The 22621-nt window shown below is 50.3% G+C and overlaps 3 protein-coding genes across 3 annotated transcripts; 2 read left to right on the plus strand and 1 right to left on the minus strand.

Moving 5' to 3' along the window:
• Window positions 1-1030: 1030 nt before the first annotated feature.
• On the plus strand, window positions 1031-3638 carry nanp (N-acetylneuraminic acid phosphatase). Its single transcript, XM_068741467.1, has 2 exons — window positions 1031-1126; window positions 2157-3638. The coding sequence occupies exons 1-2, from the start codon at window positions 1037-1039 to the stop codon at window positions 2814-2816; spliced, it is 750 nt and encodes a 249-aa protein (XP_068597568.1). The 5' UTR covers window positions 1031-1036; the 3' UTR covers window positions 2817-3638.
• Window positions 3639-4528: 890 nt separating this feature from the next.
• On the minus strand, window positions 4529-15480 carry polr1b (RNA polymerase I subunit B). Its single transcript, XM_068741190.1, has 15 exons — window positions 15307-15480; window positions 15049-15216; window positions 14460-14606; window positions 14250-14382; window positions 13831-13967; window positions 13075-13298; window positions 11119-11290; window positions 9871-10042; window positions 9513-9794; window positions 8042-8175; window positions 7012-7182; window positions 6733-6889; window positions 6421-6617; window positions 6099-6349; window positions 4529-5940 (listed from the first exon to the last, which is right to left on the minus strand). Exons 1-15 carry the CDS (start codon window positions 15478-15480, stop codon window positions 5058-5060), a joined length of 3402 nt encoding a protein of 1133 aa, XP_068597291.1. The 3' UTR covers window positions 4529-5057.
• A 1708-nt stretch (window positions 15481-17188) lies between these two features.
• On the plus strand, window positions 17189-19868 carry epcam (epithelial cell adhesion molecule). The gene is made up of 9 exons (XM_068741250.1): window positions 17189-17420; window positions 17820-17921; window positions 18000-18261; window positions 18349-18414; window positions 18508-18574; window positions 18902-19000; window positions 19073-19270; window positions 19365-19409; window positions 19487-19868. Exons 1-9 carry the CDS (start codon window positions 17360-17362, stop codon window positions 19508-19510), a joined length of 924 nt encoding a protein of 307 aa, XP_068597351.1. The 5' UTR covers window positions 17189-17359; the 3' UTR covers window positions 19511-19868.
• Window positions 19869-22621: the final 2753 nt, after the last annotated feature.

The raw sequence follows: 22621 nt of genomic DNA on the forward strand, positions 1-22621 counted from the left end.
GTCAGCACGATGGCGTAGCGGTTAGCGCTACGGCTCCAGCAACTCCCGTGGAAAAGCGGCAAGATGGAAGGATGGATGGATATATTAAGGTGAGTTATCAGTCCTCACCAAGAGGCCACGCCTTGAACCTTGACCAGCAGCTGACCATCTTCACATCAAACCATCAACAAGGTCTTTACTCTAAATACATTCGAGGTCAATAAGGTGAACGTGCTATTATGAAAGTATCAAATCTAACGGGACACATGGATGTCTTCAGGCTGGGACTGTCCCAGACGGTGGACGCCTAACGGGCGGATGATCTGAGTACCGCTTTTATCCAAAAACCTCTGGTAAAATGTTGTTACTGATTTGTAATAAAAGAAAAACTCCATATCATGCTGTTTGTAATTTCCCAGCGTACTTACCGGTGCTTGCAGATAATCGGTGTACGATTGTGATCATTATTAATGTAACGCACTGATTTTCAGGCTTTAGAAGACATTTACATAAAAATGGTGAGAGGTAATCACTCACTATGAGGGGCAGGGGTGTGGTTCAAAGCAGGCTCCGCCCACGTGGTACGGTTGTGACGTGAAAGTGCGACAGCGTTTTTTAAAGCATGTTTTGTAATTATTATTTGTATTAATCTAAATATGTTACATTCTGTTTAAAATAAACCAAACATACATTTTAAAATACACCATTAGAAAAAAATGACTACCGGTATTATTTTCTGTACTATTTTCATGGATTGAAATTTAGGGTTTAGAGATTGGAACGACTTCCCAACAGGAAGGTAGCATAAATGATGAGTTAGCTTAATAGCTAGTTACAGTCTTGTGTTTAATATTAGTAAATATTGAAGGTCTGAATTATTGTTTTTATTTATTTATTGTGAGACAGCAATTTGCACGAATATTTATAATTGTGTTTTACGTTCGTTCTTCTCTGGCTCAAACACACGTAATTACACGTTTCCGGCGTAGAGCCAATCACAGCGTGTGACGTCATCCGTAAACAGACAGTGCGCGGTTCTGTCGGAAGTGACGCGGCGATGGACGGGAACGTCGTGAAGGCGATACTGTTCGACTTGGACGACACGCTGATCGAGACGAGCCGCGCAGGAGCCGTCGCGATTCGGAAGGTGACGGAGGGCTTTGAAACGAGCCGCCATGTTTGTTTTAGTTGGGTGGGAGGAGGACCAATGACTGGGCCGGAGAAACTAACGGGATGACGATGACGTACTTCCTGTTCTGCCATGTTCGCTTTCACGTTGAAAGTCTTGACGATTGAACGTCATCAAAAACAGCGTTTGCTGCGTCAATAGAGTTTCAGTTTGTCGCCTGATGATGATGATGAATATATTTATTAGATAGAATGTTAGAGTACAAGTACAGTCACACAGTAGCATGTATTACAGTACAAGTACAGTCAACAGGAGAATGTATTACAGTACAAGTACAGTCAACAGGAGAATGTATTACAGTACAAGTACAGTCACACAGTAGCATGTATTACAGTACAAGTACAGTCACACAGTAGCATGTATTACAGTACAAGTACAGTCACACAGTAGTATGTATTACAGTACAAGTACAGTCACACAGTAGTATGTATTACAGTACAAGTACAGTCACACAGTAGCATGTATTACAGTACAAGTACAGTCAAACAGTAGCATGTATTACAGTACAAGTACAGTCAAACAGTAGCATGTATTACAGTACAAGTACAGTCAAAGAGGAGCATGTATTACAGTACAAGTACAGTCAAAGAGGAGCATGTATTATAGTACAAGTACAGTCAAACAGTAGTATGTATTACAGTACAAGTACAGTCAAACAGTAGCATGTATTACAGTACAAGTACAGTCAAAGAGGAGCATGTATTATAGTACAAGTACAGTCAAAGAGGAGCATGTATTACAGTACAAGTACAGTCACACATCCTGTCTCAGAGGAGCGTTTCTTGCAGTCTTGTTTCCGCTGAAAGTCCTTCGTACTTAAATCATCGACGTTTAACTCCTGATTAATCTCCCCGTCGTTTCTTAGCTTTATTTATTATCGGATTGGTCGACGAGCTGCTCCCCGTAACCGGATCCAGCACCACCGTCCTGTTTCTGCTTCATTGATCTGTGAAACGTTCTGATCGTCTGCTGGGCTTGAACCTTGCAGGCGAGTGAACTTCTGCAGGCCGCGCTGGGCCTCGATGACGTCACCGTCGCCGAGATCTGTGGGAAGTTCAAGCAGAAGCTCCTGCTGGAGCGTTTGGACGCCGCGGCCGGCCGAGCCGTCGACGAGGTCCGCGCGGGTCACTGGGAGGCGAGCCTCCAGGAGGCCGTGGGCGGTTCCACGCGCCCTCTGGCCGCCCAGTGTTACCGCCTTTGGAAGGACAGTCGCCTGGAGTCTCTCAGTTTGGCCCCCGAAACGCGCCGCCTCCTGAGACGACTGCGCGGGACTCACCGGCTGCTGCTGCTGACCAACGGGGACGCGCAGGTCCAGAGGGAGAAGCTGCAGGCCGTCGGCTGTGAGGGATTCTTCGACGCCGTCGTGATCGGTGGGGAACACGCGGAGCAGAAACCGTTCCCCTCCATCTTTCGGTTCTGTTTCGAGGAGCTGGGCGTGGAGGCCGGGCGCTGCGTCATGGTGGGAGACTCCCTGGACACAGATATCGGGGGGGCCTTTAACGCCGGCGTGCTGGCGACAGTTTGGATCAGCAGGGCGGGAGTCGTGCCCGACGGTTCCGTGAAACCGGACTATACCATCCCGACCGTGCTGGACCTTCCAGCTGTTCTGGAACAAATAGAGTCAGGAGAACGTTTAAAGGACGAGTGACGTGAGACTCCATCAGAGCACCCGGAGTTCTACCAGGGACCGTTTGGGTCACGTTTCAGATGCCCCCCTACGTCGTCCATCACACACGCCACGAGTCCGGATTCCAGAAGACAGCGGGGGGGGGGGGGGGGGTCGGCCTGGTAGTTTGTTTAAATCGACTTTATGTTTGACATTAGAGAGACGACGAGCAGGAGAGTTCTGTTTGATCTATAAAGGAACAATCCGCTTTGATGCATCAGGATTTTAATCTCATGACGTACGGCTGAAGCTGCTTCTTATCGGAATCAACTATTAATTCTGAGCTAAATTAAATTTTCACAATGCAATGTTAATGTTTTTGATAATTCTCCCTTTAATCAGGGAGACGTGATAATGAATATATTTATTAGATAGAATGTTATAGTACAAGTACGTACTGCTGTACTTACTGAGGAAGTTGAAGTCTTAACGTCTGTAACAAAATGCTGACTATTCTCTATCAGTCTTTTGAGTCTCTTGACATTTTCTTATTTGTTGGTTTGATGGTTTGTGTGTCAAAGACAAAAACGTAATTTGTATTTTTTCTAATGTTACTTTTCATCAATTGAGTAATTTATTATTGGTTTTACTTTTATTGCGAAATTTGTATTGTTAAACGTCGATGATTTATGTACGAAGGACTTTCAACGGAAACAAGACCGCAAGAAATGCTCCTCTTAGACAGGATGTTTGACTGTACTTGTACTGTAATACTTACTATTGACTGTACTTGTACTGTAATACATGCTACTGTGTGACTGTACTTGTACCCTAACATTCTAATAAATATATTCATCATCATCATCATCCAAGTCTTTCATCCCTTCTGCCACTAGGCCGTTAAACTCTCCTAAAGACGCATTCTAATCGTCATTACTGAGCGTTTGGCCGTACCGGTCCGGTAGACTGCGTAACCTGAGTTGCCCCTCGGGATAAACAAAGTTGTCTGAACTGAAATCTTAGTCGATCTACGTTCCTGTGGTCACGAGCTTCAGGTCACGACTGAACGGACAAGATTCCGGACACAAGCGGCCGAAATGAGTTTCCCCCGCAGGGTGGCTGGACGCACCCTCAGAGACGGGGTGAGGAGCTCAGCAGAGCCGCTGCTCCTCCACAGTAAACATTCACCCGACACGAAGAACGCAACGATGGACGTCGATCCGAACCGGAGAATAGTTTCATCTGAGTCTTTGTACACAACGGAGGAAGCTGCGAGGATTTAATCCTGAAATGCAGCAACAGCGAGAAAGTGCCTTTACATTTCCCGAAGAATCACATTTCTGATTTTAGTACGAAGGACTTCCAACGGAAACAAGACCGCAAGGGCTTTTTAGAAATGCTCCTCTTAGACAGGATGTCAGTCAAAAGTACAGTCAAACATCCCATCTGATAAATATATTCATCATCATCAGATTGAACCCCCCCCCCCCCCTCATTTTCATTATTAAGCAAAATAAGAACGTTATTTGTCGTTCAGCCAGCATGTTTGATTTTTAAATAAATAGAAACATTTCACGGTCACCGGTGGAGTTGACCAGTGATCTTGTTCACGAGACATAAAAGGACCGAGTTCAGATGAACTGTCCTTTCATGTGAAGAAAGTCCTTTCAATTCAATCGTCATGATTGTGAGCATTTCGTCAGCGAAGAGGAGGTCGTTGCTGAAACAGCAAATATCTGCACACATTTCAACTCAAATGTTTTTATTCGGTCACACCTTTGCTTGGTACAATCAAAGGCACTGAAGCATTGAGGAGCAGAGCTCGAACCCAACCGGTGCCAGGATGGCGAGCCGATTCGCTCACGTCCGCTGAAGGGATGACCAAGCACGAATTCACCATCAGAATCCTGGCGTGACAAAAATACAACTCTCAAAAAACGAATTTAAAGTAATCTGAAGTAACAGATGCTCCCTCTATTCCAGGAGCCTTAGCGCTCCCTTAGCGCTCCCTTAGCGCTCCCTTAGAGCTCCCTCAGCGCTCCCTTAGCGCTCCCGTAGCGCTCCCTTAGAGCTCCCTTATCTAGCGTTGTTCCTGTTATTTCTACGATATCCTTGACTGGACAAACGTCCCTCCTCCCGTGTTTTGGACGAGCTTTTTGCTCCACATCCGCCACACCGACACATCGTGGCTTCAACATCTGTTGTGGGTTTTTCTCCGTCTCGTATTTCTTAGCGTGATTAACTCCCCAACTTAAATCGCACGCCAGGCGTTCCACTCGTCTTTCACTTCACGTCCAACTTGACTTTGATGTTCATCGCTGCGAGCTCAGCCACAAAGTAGCGGAACACGTAAGGAACGGCCACCGAGTCTATCGAGCCGCTCTCGCCGCACAGCGTGCAGACGGTCTTTCGGTGGCGGACGGTCGACCAGTGGGGCGGCGGTTTCTCCAGCAGCGGGGACAGCAGGCTGCCGCAGTCGACGCACACCTGAGCCACCGTCCGGTCCGAGCAGTTGAAAAGGCGGTCGTGAAGCAGGAAGGAAGAGCCGTGGGCCAGCAGGGCGTCCCGCTCCATCTCGCCGAATCGAATGCCTCCCTGGATGTTCCTGCCCCCCACCGGCTGGTTGGTCACCTTGTCCCGAGCCCCCGTGGTCCTCACCTGGAACTTGTCAGAGACCATGTGGCGCAGGCGCTGGTAGTACACGACCCCGATGAAGATGTTGGCCTGCAGCTCCAGACCGCTCAGCCCGCTGTAGAGCCGCTCTGTGCCGTAGTAGTTGTATCCCGCCGCCCGGAGCATCTCGCCAAAGTAGTCGAGCGCCGAGCGCTCCTCCGAGAAGGTGAAGGGCGTGGCGTCGTGGCTCAGGCCATGCAGGGCGCCAGATTTCCCTGCCATGCTTTCAATGAGCATCCCGATGGTCATGCGGGAGGGGAAGCCGTGGGGGTTGAACAGGATGTCGGGACTCATGCCGCTCTCCGTGAAGGGCATGTCTTCGGCCGGCCAGAGGCGGCTCAGGATGCCCTTCTGGCCGTGGCGGCTGGCGAACTTGTCGCCGATGGTGGGGTTCCGTGGCACGCGCACGGTGATGCAGACGCGTTTAAAACGACCCGAGCCAGTGTCGTTGCTGCAAATCTTGATGTTGTCGACGACGCAGGCCTCCTGGCTCCTGAGCAGAAGAAGAAGAAACAGATTATACCAACAAGCGCCTGCAGGGCGGCGTGGCGGCGTATTCGCTTTGCTGTTGTTTCGCTGCACAATGAAATACTGTGTAGCCCAAGTTACTCTAGTATTTAAGGATCTGCTATTAGAAACGCAGGCACGTACTTGTAGTAGTTAATGAAGGTCTGGCCGGTGTTGAGGTTGATGTATCCGTAAAAGGGATCTCCATACTGAAGTACTGATCCGATGGCGGGGAGTCCGTCGACGTCCAGTTTACCGTTTACCTTCGGGTCGTCGGGTTTGGTCCCAAACACGACGCCGTCTTCCCTCTTCACCTTGTCAGCCAGGTCTACCAGCTCCGTCTTGAAGATACTCCCATGAGCGAAACCTCTTTCCCACGAAGACTTGTTTATGATCTGATGAAATCAGAGCGTCAGGATGTCCCTCCATTTTCACAGGAAGATCTTGCGACTGAGCTCCGACTCACCATCGCGTCCTCCATGTCGTAGCCCGTGTAGGATATGACGGCCACAATGGCGTTGGTGCCACTGGCGTAATCGTCCAGGTTGTAGTGGTCATACATATAAGGCCTGACCAGCGGGCTCTGCGGGGTCTGCAGCCGGTACAGCTTGTTATCGGACCGATCCGTGAACGAGTGCAGGGGGAAACCCATCGTCTGTTTGCCTGAAAGCAGAGCGAGTTTGATCTTTGGCCGACGCAGAGCTCCGTGGCTCCCCTGCACAAAAGCCTCAATGACGAGACCCCCCCCACCCCCCCGACCGACCTCCGCAACACTTACTCATCTGACACTGGTACATGTTCCGGGGGCTCTGGTTATGGTCCGAGTAGGGGATGAAGTTGGCCACCACGCTGAGCATGCTGTGAGGGAAGAGTTCCTGGTGTGTGGTCACTCTGGGCTCGATCTCCTTCTCCATGACGCCCACGTTGATGTAGAGCTTTGAACGTTTGAACCAAACAATAACGAGACAAACACTCAAATGTCCCGGATCTGCACCGTGAGTTAAGAAACATCTTTTATAAACTCACAGCATCTCATTAAATCATAAATTACACGTACTTGCTCAAAGGTACCAATCAGCTCTTGCCTGCCCAGAACCAAGTTCTGCACAGGCCGCACCATACGGCACGGTGTTGTGAAGAGGAACAGGCCAGGGTACAGGCTGGCCTTGCCCGTCTTCGGAACAAGGACTATTTCTGTCCATGGAGGGACACGCCTCTGTTTCAGCACCTGAAGGTATTGGGTTTAAAAATCAGATGGGTTCTTGTTTAACATGAACATGAAGTGTACAGTCGTCCCTCGATATAATGCGGTTCATCTTCCGCAACTTCGCGGAACTTTTTATTGCAATTCCAGATTTTTTTTTTGCACTTGAACGCGCCTTGAAGCGGCGCAAGGACGAAGGGGCGCGGTCGGAGGAACTGTGAAATACGCGCGAGTCGCTATTAATAACTTCTTATGTGTTCAACCTCGTAGGTTGATCATTAAAATTAAATTCGTTATTTCTAAAAGCTATCATGTTTATTTGTTAAGCGTTTGTTTTATAGCGCTCTTATTCTCTGTGTAAAAAGAGGCTTTTATTTTGTAGGAGCATACACGTCACGCCCCTTTTGGGTTTAGTTTCTTCCTGTTGATACATGTAGCCGCTGCCGTTCCGCTGTGCTCAGCTATCCAATAAAGCAGCATGAGAGGCTAAAGACAGCACGAGTAGAATATTTGTTCTTCTGCACTCCAAGCGGCTCTTTCCTCGACCTGCACGCCTTAACATTATTAACAGGAAAACGTTTACTGTACGTACTATATATTTATATTCCTCAAACAAATGTTTAGTTCTGAAAAGGTTCTGATCTTTGGTTTCATTCTATAATACTGAAACAATCTATTTAGATTAATGCCTGCCTGTTAAACGTGTATAAAGTGTGTGGTGAGGGGTTTTACAGCCTTAAAACATTTATGTACATGTATAATAATAATAAAAAAATAAAGATCACTACATTGCAGATTTCACTTATTGCGGGTCGTTTTTGGAACGTAACCCCCACGGAAAATGAGGGACTACTGTATAACATTTATTAGACTGCTGACATACCTTAAACCTGCGGAGGGAATCTGCCACGACTGGAGCCAATTCATCTTCAACCCAGCCCAGGACAGCCCCATCGAGGACCACGGGGTAGCAGTCCGAAAAGGCTTGTCCAGGGGATCCATCTACTGCGGTAACACCTTGGACACCAGAGACATGCTGTTCAGCCCCCGGCCCAAGCTTTGCAGAGAAAGCGTTCATCCATGTCAGTTATTGTCATGTTGACCAAACAAGGCGGGACGCGTCCGAGCAGGGTCCGAAACCAACGGTGGGTAACATGTCTGTAAGGCGGGTGAACTGCAGGCCGTCCACGCCTCTGGTGGGTCAACATTCCACCAACGATAGCTGAAACGACAGCAGACCGGCATCGTGATCGCCGCCCTCTTCCCTTCCATCTGCTCCCCTCGGTGATTTCGGACCCTTTGTTTCTTTGGTTCAGGATTTTGGCCGCAAATAAATAATTATTTGTGAACAGCCATTTTGTAAATTGTCAAATTTAAATGTGCTCTAAACTGGGATTACTAAAACTACATCTCATCTTTACTTAAGAACTGAGGCTGCTGCAGACGACCAGATGCATTTATCCAAACTAGTTTCATGGAACTTGTTATGGGAAATAATTAAAATGTGGATTTTAAGATGTAGTTCTATTAAATTGGAATATCACGCCTTGGTTGTAACGTGCTCTACTGAGTGCCTCTAGTTACCCTCGCCGAAGAGGAGGCGAGGGTAACGCAATTGGGTGCGTTTGTCTGTTTGTTTGTCTGTTTGTTTGTCTGTCCGAGCGCATAACTCAAAAACTAGTAACCCAATCGACTTGAAATTTTTACACAAGCAAGGTTCTGTCTGTGGCTCGGTCCTCCCAGAGAATGGCGTTGATCCGGATCTGGATCCAGATTCTAGAATTATTTTTACATCTGGAATTGTGCCTGTGCTGTAAACTGCCACTTTAAGAGGGAGGGACACGAATGGCATGATGGGAAAAAGAGTCCAGAAGGAGTCTTGTAGTACGTTCCGGAGCAGCAAGCTAGAGCAGGTTTGACCCCTTTGATCCGGAAGCCCTGTTTACGGGGCGGCTGTGGCTCAGTTGGTAGAGTGGGTCGTCCTGTGATCAGAAGGTCGGTGGTTCGAATCCCAGCTCTGACTGTCTGCATGTCGAAGTGTCCTTGGGCAAGACGCTGAACCCCAAATTGCTCCCAGTGGGTCTGGCAGCAGCCGCCCACTGGAGTGTGAATGTGTGTGTGAACGGGTGAATGTGAGGCCTAACGTAAATATAAGTGCAGTACATTTACCATTTACTGTCTCACAAGATCCAATAGTCTTTTGGAGGCGGGGTCTGCAATCTCTGATTCTAGTTCTAGTTTTAAAATGTTATCTAAACTATGGCTGCCCCACAGGCGCAACTCGCTGCTAGCAGCAGCGTTCTGCTGGGCCTTAAAGCACTTCCGGGAGAGACGCCGGCGTTCTGCTCACTCACCGAGTGAACAGAGCAGCGCCGGCAGGGAAACGGTGGACAACGTCGGAGCCACAACGTCGCAGCTGGCCGTCATGTGGTTCATGAGGCCGCAGGGTTCCCCGTCTGGCGTGTGGACGGGGCACAGGAAGCCCCAGGACTCGGGCAGCAGCTTACGGACGGAGGTGGTCCTCATCTTGGCGAACGCCGCCCCTCTGTGCACGCAGCGGAAGTGAGACAGGTAGCGGATGAAGTTGAGCTTGTCGGCGACCACGCACAGGCCCGTGTTCTGCAGCATGCCCAGCCCTGAGGGCAGAGTGCAACAGAACGTTTAGGTTCCTACCCCGCAGCTCGCCCTCCCACCCGACCGGCGTAGCCAGACCTGACTTGGAGCTGAGGTTCCCCGTGGCGAGCAGATATTCGAAGGCTTTGGTCAGGTCAGTGCCCATATTGAACATCTTCAGCATGCTCTCAGGGCTCACCTCCTCACTCTGCCTGCCGGGCTTCCTGTCGAAGCACAGCTTCACCGACAGCAGCCAGGAGGCCATTCTCTCCTGTTGGAAACATCACGGGATCACGAGAGGAATATTTCCACCCGTCACCTGATTCACCCCAAAACCTCACGGGCAAGTCACTGGAGGTGAAAGGTCGCGCCGCCGCCACGGAGGTTCCGTTTGTCACGCCGCTGTTCGCTTGTTTCTCAGCAGGATTACGGAGGAAATGCTGGATGGATCGGAAATGCTTGACGGGAAAAAAACTGAAGATCGGTTTTGGTCTAATTTAGATCCCATTAAATTCTTTAGAGCTTTTTGGATACAAAAACATAACATAACAAAAATCTGGATTTTCCCATTTACTTACAATTGTGGCTTTGTCAAGAAATTATATCTTGTAAATATGCATTCAATTCACTCACCAAAAATCAGTCATAAAGGGGCCCGACCTGAACATCACGCAAAACGTCTTCTGGTTCTGATCCAGAATGAGGTCAGGAAAATGTTTTTAACGTTAAAACCCATTTACGGATTCAAGAAGACACATCAAATCGGATTCACTTTTAATTTTCATAGTTGGTCTAAAGACAAAGAACAATCTAGATGATGATTGGAGGGGAATGAGCTGCTTGGCGGAGGTCTGCGCTCCGAGTGCTTTTGAACTTATGAATACCGGTATACTCCCTATAAAAGGTTGTTTGTCCATTTAAAGGAAAACATTTTGCAGAGTGGAAACTTTCCGAGTTTCATCCGTTCCAGGGCCGAGCTCATATCTTCATTTGCTTTTACATCAAAGACATTTTCCCCGTTCGAAACAAATTGAAACGCATGAATCCGTTTCCAGCCCCCCATAAAGCAATCCCATTAAAAAAACGTTTTTAAATAAGAAGATTAAGCCAATGATAGATGCCGGAGCAGCTCCCTTTGTGATTGGCTGTCGCTTCAGCTCCTCATAAACCGCTGCACTCTTAATATCACACTTTATCACACTTTATCACCCGATTTCAACACTTTCCTCACTTTCCTCAGCTCATAACTCGGATTTGGGCCGCAAATATAAAGAAGGAAACAAAGCCCGTAGAAAAACGTGGATTTCTCTTCTATTCTCTGCAGTGACGAGAACGGCGTCGCCTCACCTTCAGAAACATGAGGTACAGCTGACCCGGGGTCAGCACCTCCTGACACACGATGCTGTCGGGGTTCTCCTCCATGCACTCCTGCTTGGCGAAGGTGAACAGCTTCCTGGTCATCAGACACAGCAGATAGAACTTCTCCACGTCGGACTTCAGGTGGATGCAGATGCACTGGCTGCGGACAGAAGACGGAGACTCCCTTCACCCAACGCACCAGGAGGGTCCCCGCCTCGGTCGGGTCCCCTGCTTCCCTGCTAGTCCTGTGAAGCGCCCCGAGGCGACTTCCTGTTGTGATCCGTCGCTACAGAAATAACACTAAAGAACAAAGAATGAAGCAGGAGATAGTCCAGATCCCCTTCATAGTCCAGATCCCCTTCATAGTCCAGATCCCCTTCATAGTCCAGATCCCCTTCATAGTCCAGATCCCCTTCACAGTCCAGATCCCCTTCATAGTCCAGATCCCCTTCACAGTCCAGATCCCCTTCACAGTCCAGATCCCCTTCACAGTCCAGATCCCCTTCACAGTCCAGATCCCCTTCATAGTCCAGATCCCCTTCACAGTCCAGATCCCCTTCACAGTCCAGATCCCCTTCACAGTCCAGATCCCCTTCACAGTCCAGATCCCCTTCACAGTCCAGATCCCCTTCATAGTCCAGATCCCCTTCATAGTCCAGATCCCCTTCACAGTCCAGATCCCCTTCACAGTCCAGATCCCCTTCACAGTCCAGATCCCCTAAATAGTCCAGATCCCCTTTACAGTCCAGATCCCCTTCACAGTCCAGATCCCCTTCATAGTCCAGATCCCCTTCATAGTCCAGATCCCCTTCACAGTCCAGATCCCCTTCACAGTCCAGATCCCCTTCACAGTCCAGATCCCCTTCACAGTCCAGATCCCCTTCACAGTCCAGATCCCCTTCACAGTCCAGATCCCCTTCATAGTCCAGATCCCCTTCACAGTCCAGATCCCCTAAATAGTCCAGATCCCCTTCATAGTCCAGATCCCCTTCACAGTCCAGATCCCCTTTACAGTCCAGATCCCCTTCATAGTCCAGATCCCCTTCACAGTCCAGATCCCCTTCACAGTCCAGATCCCCTTCATAGTCCAGATCCCCTTCACAGTCCAGATCCCCTTCATAGTCCAGATCCCCTTCACAGTCCAGATCCCCTTCACAGTCCAGATCCCCTAAATAGTCCAGATCCCCTTCATAGTCCAGATCCCCTTTACAGTCCAGATCCCCTTCACAGTCCAGATCCCCTTCACAGTCCAGATCCCCTTCATAGTCCAGATCCCCTTCACAGTCCAGATCCCCTTCACAGTCCAGATCCCCTTTACAGTCCAGATCCCCTTCATAGTCCAGATCCCCTTCACAGTCCAGATCCCCTTCATAGTCCAGATCCCCTTCACAGTCCAGATCCCCTAAATAGTCCAGATCCCCTTCACAGTCCAGATCCCCTTCACAGTCCAGATCCCCTTCATAGTCCAGATCCCCTTCATAGTCCAGATCCCCTTCACAGTCCAGATCCCCTTCACAGTCCAGATCCCCTAAATAGTCCAGATCCCCTTTACAGTCCAGATCCCCTTCACAGTCCAGATCCCCTTCATAGTCCAGATCCCCTTCATAGTCCAGATCCCCTTCATAGTCCAGATCCCCTTCATAGTCCAGATCCCCTTCACAGTCCAGATCCCCTTTACAGTCCAGATCCCCTTTACAGTCCAGATCCCCTTTACAGTCCAGATCCCCTTTACAGTCCAGATCCCCTTCACAGTCCAGATCCCCTTCACAGTCCAGATCCCCTTCACAGTCCAGATCCCCTTTACAGTCCAGATCCCCTTCACAGTCCAGATCCCCTTCACAGTCCAGATCCCCTTCACAGTCCAGATCCCCTTCATAGTCCAGATCCCCTTCCCCCTAACCCCCGTACCGCGTCCGAGCGAGTCTGTGCTGGATCAGGACTTACTCCAGCAGGATGCTGGCGCACCGCTCGTCGCTGTACCACTCTGGGAGGTTCATCTTCACCCTGAAGCGGTGGCCCAGGTAGCCGAGCACCTCGCTGCGGGTGGGACAGCCCTCGTCCACGACGGCCCGCAGCATCTCCGACACGCAGCTCTTGTAGAAGGAATTGTCCTCGCGGCCTTTGATCAGCTCCTCGTAGATCTGGAAGTCGGTGAAGTCCGCCAGCGCCTGCAGGACGGCACGGGTCAGACAGAAGTTCGGACAGCGCCAGAATTAAAACGTTACGTTTTATAAGATATGAAAACAGAATGTCAAACAAACTAATTATTACTTTTTAAACCGATTATCGCATTGATCTATCTCAGGGGGGTTTTACCATCAATCGTTAACTATTCCAGTGGGAATAAACATAATAATAAAAATAAATCAAAAAAGAATCCCACTCACAAAAAAAAGTAATAAAATAATGTAAAGAAATGATTTATTGTATTTTCCTGTGGGTGTAGAAATGAGGGGAACAAATAATAGGCTATTAAATCATCTTGTGGTACTTTTAAGATTTTTTTTTTTATCTTTTTAAACTATTCCAGTGGGGATATTCCCAGTTAGCCATCAGCCACAGCCAAGCTCGGAACAGCACGGATTCATGGATCAAGACAGCGACCTGGTCGTCGTCGACGACAACAACAACAAACACCTACGTCCTGTAGATAACGTTTTGTTTTTGTTTTGTGCGCAATGAATGAAGCGGCATTCCCACCTTCAGCGCGAAGCCGAGCGGGAGGAAGAAGAGTTCCTTCTGGTGAACGAAGTTCAGCATCACGGAGCCGTTCTCCAGGTAGTGCAGCGTCAGGCTGACGGCCGTGTGCTCCTCCCTCACACAGCGCATGGACACGCCTGGGGGGGGGGGGGGCAAACGCTTTGACTCGCGGGCCACAAGGGGTTCTAACATTTGCCAGAGGGGCGGGGCCAGAAACAGACCCCGCCCCTCTGGTGTTAAAGACATGACATGAAAGGATTTCATCCTTTTACAGGCAGCGTTAGAGGTAAAAGGTGAAACGAATGAGGTTTAATGAGAATAAAATGTTATTCAAGTTCGGCGGGCCGGATTGAAAAGCCCAAGGGGCCGCTTACGGCCCCCGGGCCGGAGCTCGCCCACGCCCGGTCTCAAAGTATTACCATACTGAGTGTATCCCTGTCCCCGGCTCCTCCACTTCGGCCTGGACACGGCGACGGGGTAGTTCCTCCGAGGCATTATCAGCAGCCGGATGACCTTCTCGATGCCGTTCACGATGAAGTAACCTCCCATTTCCTGTTTGCGTTGGAGAGAGCGTGTTCAGCCGAGCAGAAGGCGTTCACCGAACCTCGCTGAAGGCGCGCCCGTCTCGCCTCGGCTTCTTCGTGGTGAGCTACGAGTTCCCCGGGGGACAAGCCGTGCAGGTTGCAGATCTTGGACTTGACCATGACGGGAAGCTGCCCCATGGCCTGTTTGACGATACCTTTGGCAACGCCGTTGACCGACCAGCAGAGGTCAGCCTGAGAAGACACAAAGCACAAAGACGTGCTGAGCGCGTTGGGGGACAGCAAAGACATCACATGCAACGAGAACGCGAGCGTGGAGGACATCGAGAGCAGGGACGGACAGAGAGGGAACCTCAAAATGAGGAGACGGAGGACGCAAGAATTAAAAGAACAAAACAATGAGACAAGAATCGATCGATTGTCCTTCAAAGCACACGCTGGACGAATCGAAACGCTGAAGGACGTCGGAAGTGGACCAATGTCCTCAAACAATGTCCCCAAACAATGTCCTCAACGTGACTCTAAAATCACGGCTGGACATGAAGACAACTCTCAGACGGATCGTCTTCGTGAGGCCCTTGTCCAACAGAGCGGGACAATTCCTAGCTTCTGAAATGACAAGGCTCCTGCTGGGACACCGGTGACGTCACCGCGTCTCTCGGTCGTCCCGCCTCACCAGCAGCTTCCCCCGGTAGGAGCACCTCCTCCCGCGGCACTCCGCCGGAAACACCTTGGTCTCCCGGCAGACGCTGCCCTTGACGACCGCCGGGCTGTGGATGATGGCGTCCACGAAGGCGATGCTGATCCGGTCGCTCCTCACGCTGAACTCCAGCGGCGGGATGGACTGTCGGGGCCACACGCAGCGGTTAGTGGGGACGGGACGCCGGTAGCGCGTTAACCCGGTAACCCGGTAACCGGTGCCGCGCAGACCGACCTGAACGACGCGGCTGATTCCGGCTGTGACCGCCTCGTCGAACGACTCCACGTGGTTCCGGGTCAGATCCTGGACCGCAGCGAGCTGCGCCCCCCGCAGGGAGCCGAACCCCGCCGCCGTCAAGGGCCTTAAGCTCGGGCCTTCGGGCAGACGGCTCCACGGAGAGGCGTCCATGCCTCCTCACGCACGTGTGTGTGTGCGCGCGTTCAGAGGAAGACCTTCTTCCTCCTCCTCGCCTGTTGTGGATTCTTGCTGTCAGTCGGTGCGCATTACCGCCACCTGCTGGCCGGGAGTGGATCTGAATGGATTCATCCCGTCAGTCGGTGCGCATTACCGCCACCTGCTGGCCGGGAGTGGATCTGAATGGATTCATCCCGTCAGTCGGTGCGCATTACCGCCACCTGCTGGCCGGGAGTGGATCTGGATGGATTCATCCTGTCAGGGTGCGCATTACCGCCACCTGCTGGCCGGGAGTGGATCTGAATGGATTCATCCGACAGGTGCGTCTAAAAATGAGACTAACATAACAAAGTTGAGTTTCGACCGCAATTTATTAAAAACTCATATTTAATTTTGTTTTAATTTTATAATTATGGCACAAAGATTATGAAAATAAAAAACTAACTGAAAATTAGAATATTTCATGAGATTTGTAAAAAAAAAAGAAAAGAAAAAGGATTTATTATAACATTTTGGTGGTGATCCAGAAGAGATTCTGGATTCTGGGTCACTTTGCCGTTTTTGGTAACGTTGCAGTCAATGGAGCTTCAAAATGTGTCCCTCAATATCTCACCACCGAATATCATCTGGCTCTGACACAGAATGAGGTCAGGAAAAAACATTACATTTTAACATTGAAAACTCCGTTTACGGATTCAGAAATCTGTTACAAATACACATCAAAGTTCACTTTTACTTTTCATGGTTGGTGTATAAAGATACCAAGAACAATCTAGAACCTTTTGATGATGATCCAGATCACCATGTGGACGAGCTGGATCTAATTAGGGGGGGGGGCTGCTTGGTGGAGGTCTGCGCTCTCAGAGTGCTTTTCTATTTTGTTCTATAATCAATTCTATGTTTGTTTGTCCAATCTGACAAGTACTTAAATAATGTATATCAAAGAGTTCAGAAGAAAAAATATATAATAACTGTACGGTTGTGCTGAGTGGGTTACTGTAGCAACGGCAAATGTTATCTCTGTAATGTAAAAGACAGACAGACAGACAGACAGACAGATCGATACTTTATTTTACTCAAATTCCATCTTGCCCAACACGTTGGTTGTTGGACGACTTCTGAAGACAGTTCTCAGACAGATCGTCTCCATCAGGCCTGAGGGTGTGGCTCGGTGGTGTCGTCCAACAGAGCGTGACTCACTGGGGGACAGGGACACTGATGATGTCATCGTGTCTCACAGGTTGGTTTGTGCACTTGGAGATGATTTGTTTGTTCGGTTGTTGCATAAAATGGTGCTTTGAAATCCTTTTCACTTCAAAGACCACCAAACTAAAGGAGCCCCCCCCATGTCCTCCATCTTATTGAGTTTTTGCTTCTGGAATTTTTATTAGAGCGATTGAATGGAACCTGTGATCAACACACACACGCACACACACACGCACACACACACACACGCAAAATCAACATAATTAAACAGGTTTTATTTGTGTGTGTTTTCTATTCAAGGGGCTAAATAGTTTAGAAGTAATGACAAACACGCCCGTCATCAGGGGAGACAGACCAAATATGGTCACACCGGATAAAGGTGCGTTTGGGTGACAACTCCTCCTCTTATGCAAAATAAACGGTGTCACGAAACTTCTTGCGGTATAAGTGTGGGCGGTATCTACCTGCCGCCTCGTCTGGAGAGACGTCATCGAGCAGCCTCTCTCTGTTACCTGTGCGCGTGCGCGGTTCTCTCGAAACAGGTCTGACGAGGACACACCTGCAGAAGAAAAGGGAAGTCCCGCGTGCACAGACGCCATTCTAGTCTCTCCCTCGCCTCGGCGCTGCGTGCACGGATCGAAGGACGGATCGAACTCTGGATTCTATCATGAACCTTTGGACTCTTCTGGTTCTGGTCGCCTTCGCGGCGGGGGCTTCGGCCCAAAGCTGTAAGTAGCCGAACTTCTTCTCCGTCCGAGTTCGGGCCGACTCGGCCTTTGGCGTTAGTTAAATGGAAAGTGAAGGGTTAAATGACGCGCCCTGACGTAACGCGGCCCATCAGGTGTAAATTGGCCGCTGATCACGCGCCCCCCCCCCCCCTGTGAGGCTCACTGGACTCGTGAAAGCCCGTCCGGGTGGGGGAGGGGAGGGAGGCCTCGCCGCTCACCTGTCTACCTGAGACCAACGCCCAGGTGCGCGTTAAACCGGCTCGCCCGCCTGCTGCTCAGCGGGTTTCCAGGCGTTGGCCGGTTGTGTTCCAAAGGGAACGGAGAACCGTCTGAAATGTAACGCGAGTTATTCCCGAATGGCGTTCGGCCGGTGTCTGACTGAGCCTTCTGTCTGCTCAGGCTCCTGTAAGACCATGAAGTGGGCCGCCTGCGAGGACAACCCGTGTCGCTGCACGCTTCTGGTGGACAGCAACGTGAAGCAGGCCCTGGACTGCGACAAGTGTGAGTTCTCTGTCTCTCTCCCCCCCGTGCTGCGTGTTCTCCTCCCCCTTCACGCGGCGCCTCGCTTCCCCCCCTCAGTGATCCCCAAGTGCTTCCTGATGAAGGGTGAGATGTACCGCGCCAAGAAGGGCCTGGACACTCGCACGATCGGGGGGAAGCCGACGGAGACGGCGCTCGTGGACAACGACGGCATCTACGACCCGGACTGCGAGAGCGACGGCAAGTTCAAGGCCAAGCAGTGCAACAACACGGAGGAGTGCTGGTGCGTGAACAGCGCCGGCGTCCGCCGCACCGACAAGGACGACAAGAGCCTGAAGTGTGAGAAGCTGGTGGAGACCTTGTGAGTGTTCGGCCTCCGCGGCGCCTCGGGGCGGGGGGCGGGCCGATCGCGCGGCGCGTTCCGACCTTCGTCTCGCTTTCTCTCCAGCTGGGTTCGTCTGCAGTTGAAGCACAAACCAACGGCGGGCGCGGTGGACGGCGCCAAACTGAAGGCGTAAGTGTTCCGAGACGGTCCCGGTACTTGGAAGCACGTGAGCAGAGAAGCGTCAATGTCTCGCTGTCCTTTCTTGCCCCCCCCCCCCCGCAGTGCCATAACGGACGCCATTAACAAACGGTACGACAACTTCGACAAGAACTTGGTCGACGAAGTGGAGGTGAGTGTGAACGTGCGTTAGTACAAAAGCGGGCCTTAAACCGGGCGTGGGTAAACTCCGGCACGGGGGCCATATACGGCCCTTTGGGCTTTTGGGTTCGGCCCACCGAATTTGTCCAAATTATACAAGTAGTTTCAACTTTATTATAATTAAACTTCATTAATTTTCCCTTTCATTTTGACATGTGATTTATGATAGTCCTCACAGACACACCGTCTGTTCTTGGCCCCGCCCCTCTATCAGACGTTAGAACCCGTTGTGGCCCGCGAGTCAAAGTCGTCGTCCCCCCCCCCCCGCCTTAAACGCGTCTTGTCCGTCACTCCGTAGTACGACCCTGACGCTCGCCTGATCGTGGTGGACGTGAAGAAGCCCAAGGGAGATCGTGTGAAGGACCTGACCAACATGGCGTACTACATGGAGAAGGACGTACGTTGAACACGCACGCGCCGGGCGCCGGACTGGACCCGCGCCGTTCCCTCACGCCTCCCTTCTCTGCAGGTGAAGGCGCTGCCGCTCTTCAATGACCAGAACGAGTTTGCGCCGACCGTGGGCAGCCAGAAGCTGGAGATGGAGAACATCCTGGTCTACTACGTGGACGAGGAGGCTCCGACCATCACCATGAAGCACCTGACAGGGGGGATCATCGCCGTCATCGTGGTGGTGGTCCTGGCCGTGGTGGCGGGCCTGCTGATCCTGGTGGGTCCGAGCTACCTTCCCGTTCGCGTTGCTTAGCTACGGTGACGTTCAGGTGCGCTGTCTGAGCCTAACGCTTTTTTTGTTGTGTGTTTAGTTCTTTGCGCGGAAGCGACAGAATCAGCAGTACAACAAAACTCAGGTAAGACGGACCCGACCTTCGCCGCCTGCGTGGAAGTGCTGCTGTTGCTTAGCGACCCGTTCTGTCTTGTCACGCAGCAACGAGAGATGGAGAACCTGTAGCAGCTTCGTCGCCGCGGGAGTCTGAAGACTCGGCTTGGACGCCACCTTTAGGGTGAACCTTCGTTTTTTTTTTTGTAGTGGGAGTGCCGTTTTATCGTCTGACTTGATAAAGTACGTGTTGCTAGCGTGGAGCTGACTTGCTAATTTCTTTTTTTATGTTGGCACCGCTTGCACGTCGTTTATTTATAAGTGTGTAAAACCTTAATTCATCGTCCGTTCGTTATGCCAAACGTTCTGCCCTTCTGTGCACGTGCCTGGTTTTTACATTAGAACCTGTGGACTGGCTGTAATTCCATGTCGTAGGTTGTACAGTTTTATGTTGAGTGCTTGTTGGATTTTTAATAAAATGTTTAAAGGACGTCGTCTGCTGCCGATGTTTTGATTTGTAGTTTCTTCCGTGGAACTGTTGGGCGTCGCGTTCGACTGGACAAACGGGTTCACGTGTGACACGGACACGCGAAGCATCTACACAACAAATACACCCCCGAATCACTCATATACCTGATCACACTAGGCAACAAAAAGAGTGACTGAAGCAGACATGGGCAAACTAAGGCCTGGGGGCCATGTACGGCCCGTTAGGCTTTATAGTACGGCCCGCCGAAGTTGTCCAAATAATATCATTAAATAAAATGTTATTATAAACCTCATTCATTTTGCCTTTTTCCCTGTAATGCTGCCTGTAAAAGGCCAAATCCTTTCATCTAATGTCTTTTACATGTCATTTATATTCACACAAACACTCCATCCATCTGTTCCTGGCCCCGCCCCTCTGTCAAATTTTAGGACCCATTGTGGCCCACGAGTAAAAAAGTTTGCCCACCCCTGGACTAAAGCAAGGGGGGTGGGGGGGTTGGGCGACGACCTGGGAATGGGTGTTGCTGAACAGAAATGGTGAAACACGGCGGTTGAACTCCTGAGGTCTTCCCGTCCTGACATGATCAGTGTTTCGTGTTTACGCTGTACCTGAAGGCAGCATGTTCAGACTTCAAAGGCAGGCTCTGCTTCAAACAAAGTTTCGTTGTCTCGGTGGCTATAAAGAAAACAAATGACACAGCGACCTTTCCCATTTCAACTTTACTTCCTGTTTCATCGTCGTCGTTGGAGCCGAGCACCGGCTTTGAGCAGTTCCTTCGTCTCACCTACTCGTCTGCCCCCGGAAACCCCCCCTCACTTCATTCCGAATGCAGCGCAGGGACAAAAGCCACTCTAACTAGTTGAGACAGGTCAGTATCGTGTGTCCTCCCCCATCCCCTCCCCCACCGTCTCTCTCCTCTGTACACAAGCCTGCAGGAATGAGGGTGTGTCTCTGACAGGCACCTGTTGCAGGTATTTCCACACATTTGCCTCAGCGGAGGGAACCTGTGAGTCCGGACAGTTCCCTTCCTGTACGTGAAAAGTGGAACAAGCTCGCTGTAGTTACGTCCATTCAAGCGTTGGACCAAGAATTATGGTCTTTTAAATAAATATAACACCCTGCAGAAATTAAAATAAGTCTTTGTCTTTAACTGTATTCCAGTTCCTCTCCAGGTGTTTGTTTATTCTGAATGTGTCCGTGTCGGCAGCAGGGTCCGACCCCGGCAGGCCCGGCTGATTTACTGCCATTCTACACTACAAAGGTCTGGGGCGGCTCCAGATTAACTCTCCTGGCTATTCAGTAACTCGGAACACACAAGGTCCAAACTGGTTTCCTCTGAGAGACGAGCCTTTCCCGGCACAACCAGTTTACCTCAGTCACATCTCTTAAATCAACCATTTGCTGTGAAGACGCATGAAACACGTTTTTGGCGGTGTCCTGTTGTCTACTGCCTTTACCGGGGTTCAGCGCCCTTTGTCCTGCAGCAACTCCAAATGACACATTTATTCATGTGGGTGTGGGCGTGGAGACAGCCTACGTACCTGAATATTGCAGAAAGACACTATTGGCTGCCAATAATTGCCTGAAGATGATTTACATTTGACAAAAGGATACTTACATTCAGTCAAACCTGAAGTGCAATAAATGAAGAAGTTGAAATAACTAGAAACTCCTACCAGAACTTGGTACAAGTAGTAGAGATTGTACTTTAATGAGGCCTCTTGGGTAGCACAGGTAGTGCGGTTAGCAGGAGCTAACGTAGCATTGCCAGTTTCTCCTGTGTGCCGATCCCAAGCCGGGATAAATGCAGAGAGTTGCATCAGGAATATCTTGAAGGAGGAGTTGGTGCAGAATGTTCTAGAGGACCAGGAGAAGTTCTTACGCTCCACAGGTAGGAGGTGAGTTAGAGGAGAAGGAGAAGTTCTTACGCTCCACAGGTAGGAGGTGAGTTAGAGGAGAAGGAGAAGTTCTTACGCTCCACAGGTAGGAGGTGAGTTAGAGGAGAAGGAGAAGTTCTTACGCTCCACAGGTAGGAGGTGAGTTAGAGGAGAAGGAGGAGTTCTTACGCTCCACAGGTAGGAGGTGAGTTAGAGGAGAAGGAGGAGTTCTTACGCTCCACAGGTAGGAGGTGAGTTAGAGGAGAAGGAGAAGTTCTTACGCTCCACAGGTAGGAGGTGAGTTAGAGGAGAAGGAGAAGTTCTTACGCTCCACAGGTAGGAGGTGAGTTAGAGGAGAAGGAGGAGTTCTTACGCTCCACAGGTAGGAGGTGAGTTAGAGGAGGAGGAGAAGTTCTTACGCTCCACAGGTAGGAGGTGAGTTAGAGGAGGAGGAGAAGTTCTTACGCTCCACAGGTAGGAGGTGAGTTAGAGGAGAAGGAGAAGTTCTTACGCACCACAGGTAGGAGGTGAGTTAGAGGAGAAGGAGAAGTTCTTACGCTCCACAGGTAGGAGGTGAGTTAGAGGAGAAGGAGAAGTTCTTACGCTCCACAGGTAGGAGGTGAGTTAGAGGAGAAGGAGGAGTTCTTACGCTCCACAGGTAGGAGGTGAGTTAGAGGAGAAGGAGAAGTTCTTACGCTCCACAGGTAGGAGGTGAGTTAGAGGAGAAGGAGAAGTTCTTACGCTCCACAGGTAGGAGGTGAGTTAGAGGAGAAGGAGAAGTTCTTACGCTCCACAGGTAGGAGGTGAGTTAGAGGAGGAGGAGAAGTTCTTACGCTCCACAGGTAGGAGGTGAGTTAGAGGAGGAGGAGAAGTTCT

This window comes from Brachionichthys hirsutus, chromosome 7 (genome assembly GCF_040956055.1).
Source record: "Brachionichthys hirsutus isolate HB-005 chromosome 7, CSIRO-AGI_Bhir_v1, whole genome shotgun sequence".
Lineage (NCBI taxonomy): Eukaryota > Metazoa > Chordata > Actinopteri > Lophiiformes > Brachionichthyidae > Brachionichthys > Brachionichthys hirsutus.

Bases quoted from the DNA above. Each gene is read 5' to 3' on its own strand.
- polr1b (XM_068741190.1), bottom strand. From the start codon at position 15,480: ATGGACGCCTCTCCGTGGAGCCGTCTGCCCGAAGGCCCGAGCTTAAGG. The intron at 13,299-13,830 runs GTGGGAATGCCG...GCCGTCCTGCAG, and splicing joins CGCTCGGCTTCGCGCTGAAG to GCGCTGGCGGACTTCACCGA. The intron at 6,350-6,420 runs GTGAGTCGGAGC...TGATTTCATCAG, and splicing joins ACGACATGGAGGACGCGATG to ATCATAAACAAGTCTTCGTG.
- nanp (XM_068741467.1), top strand. From the start codon at position 1,037: ATGGACGGGAACGTCGTGAAGGCGATACTGTTCGACTTGGACGACACG. The intron at 1,127-2,156 runs GTGACGGAGGGC...TGAACCTTGCAG, and splicing joins GAGCCGTCGCGATTCGGAAG to GCGAGTGAACTTCTGCAGGC.
- epcam (XM_068741250.1), top strand. From the start codon at position 17,360: ATGAACCTTTGGACTCTTCTGGTTCTGGTCGCCTTCGCGGCGGGGGCT. The intron at 17,421-17,819 runs GTAAGTAGCCGA...CTGTCTGCTCAG, and splicing joins GGGGGCTTCGGCCCAAAGCT to GCTCCTGTAAGACCATGAAG. The intron at 19,271-19,364 runs GTGGGTCCGAGC...TTGTGTGTTTAG, and splicing joins TGGCGGGCCTGCTGATCCTG to TTCTTTGCGCGGAAGCGACA.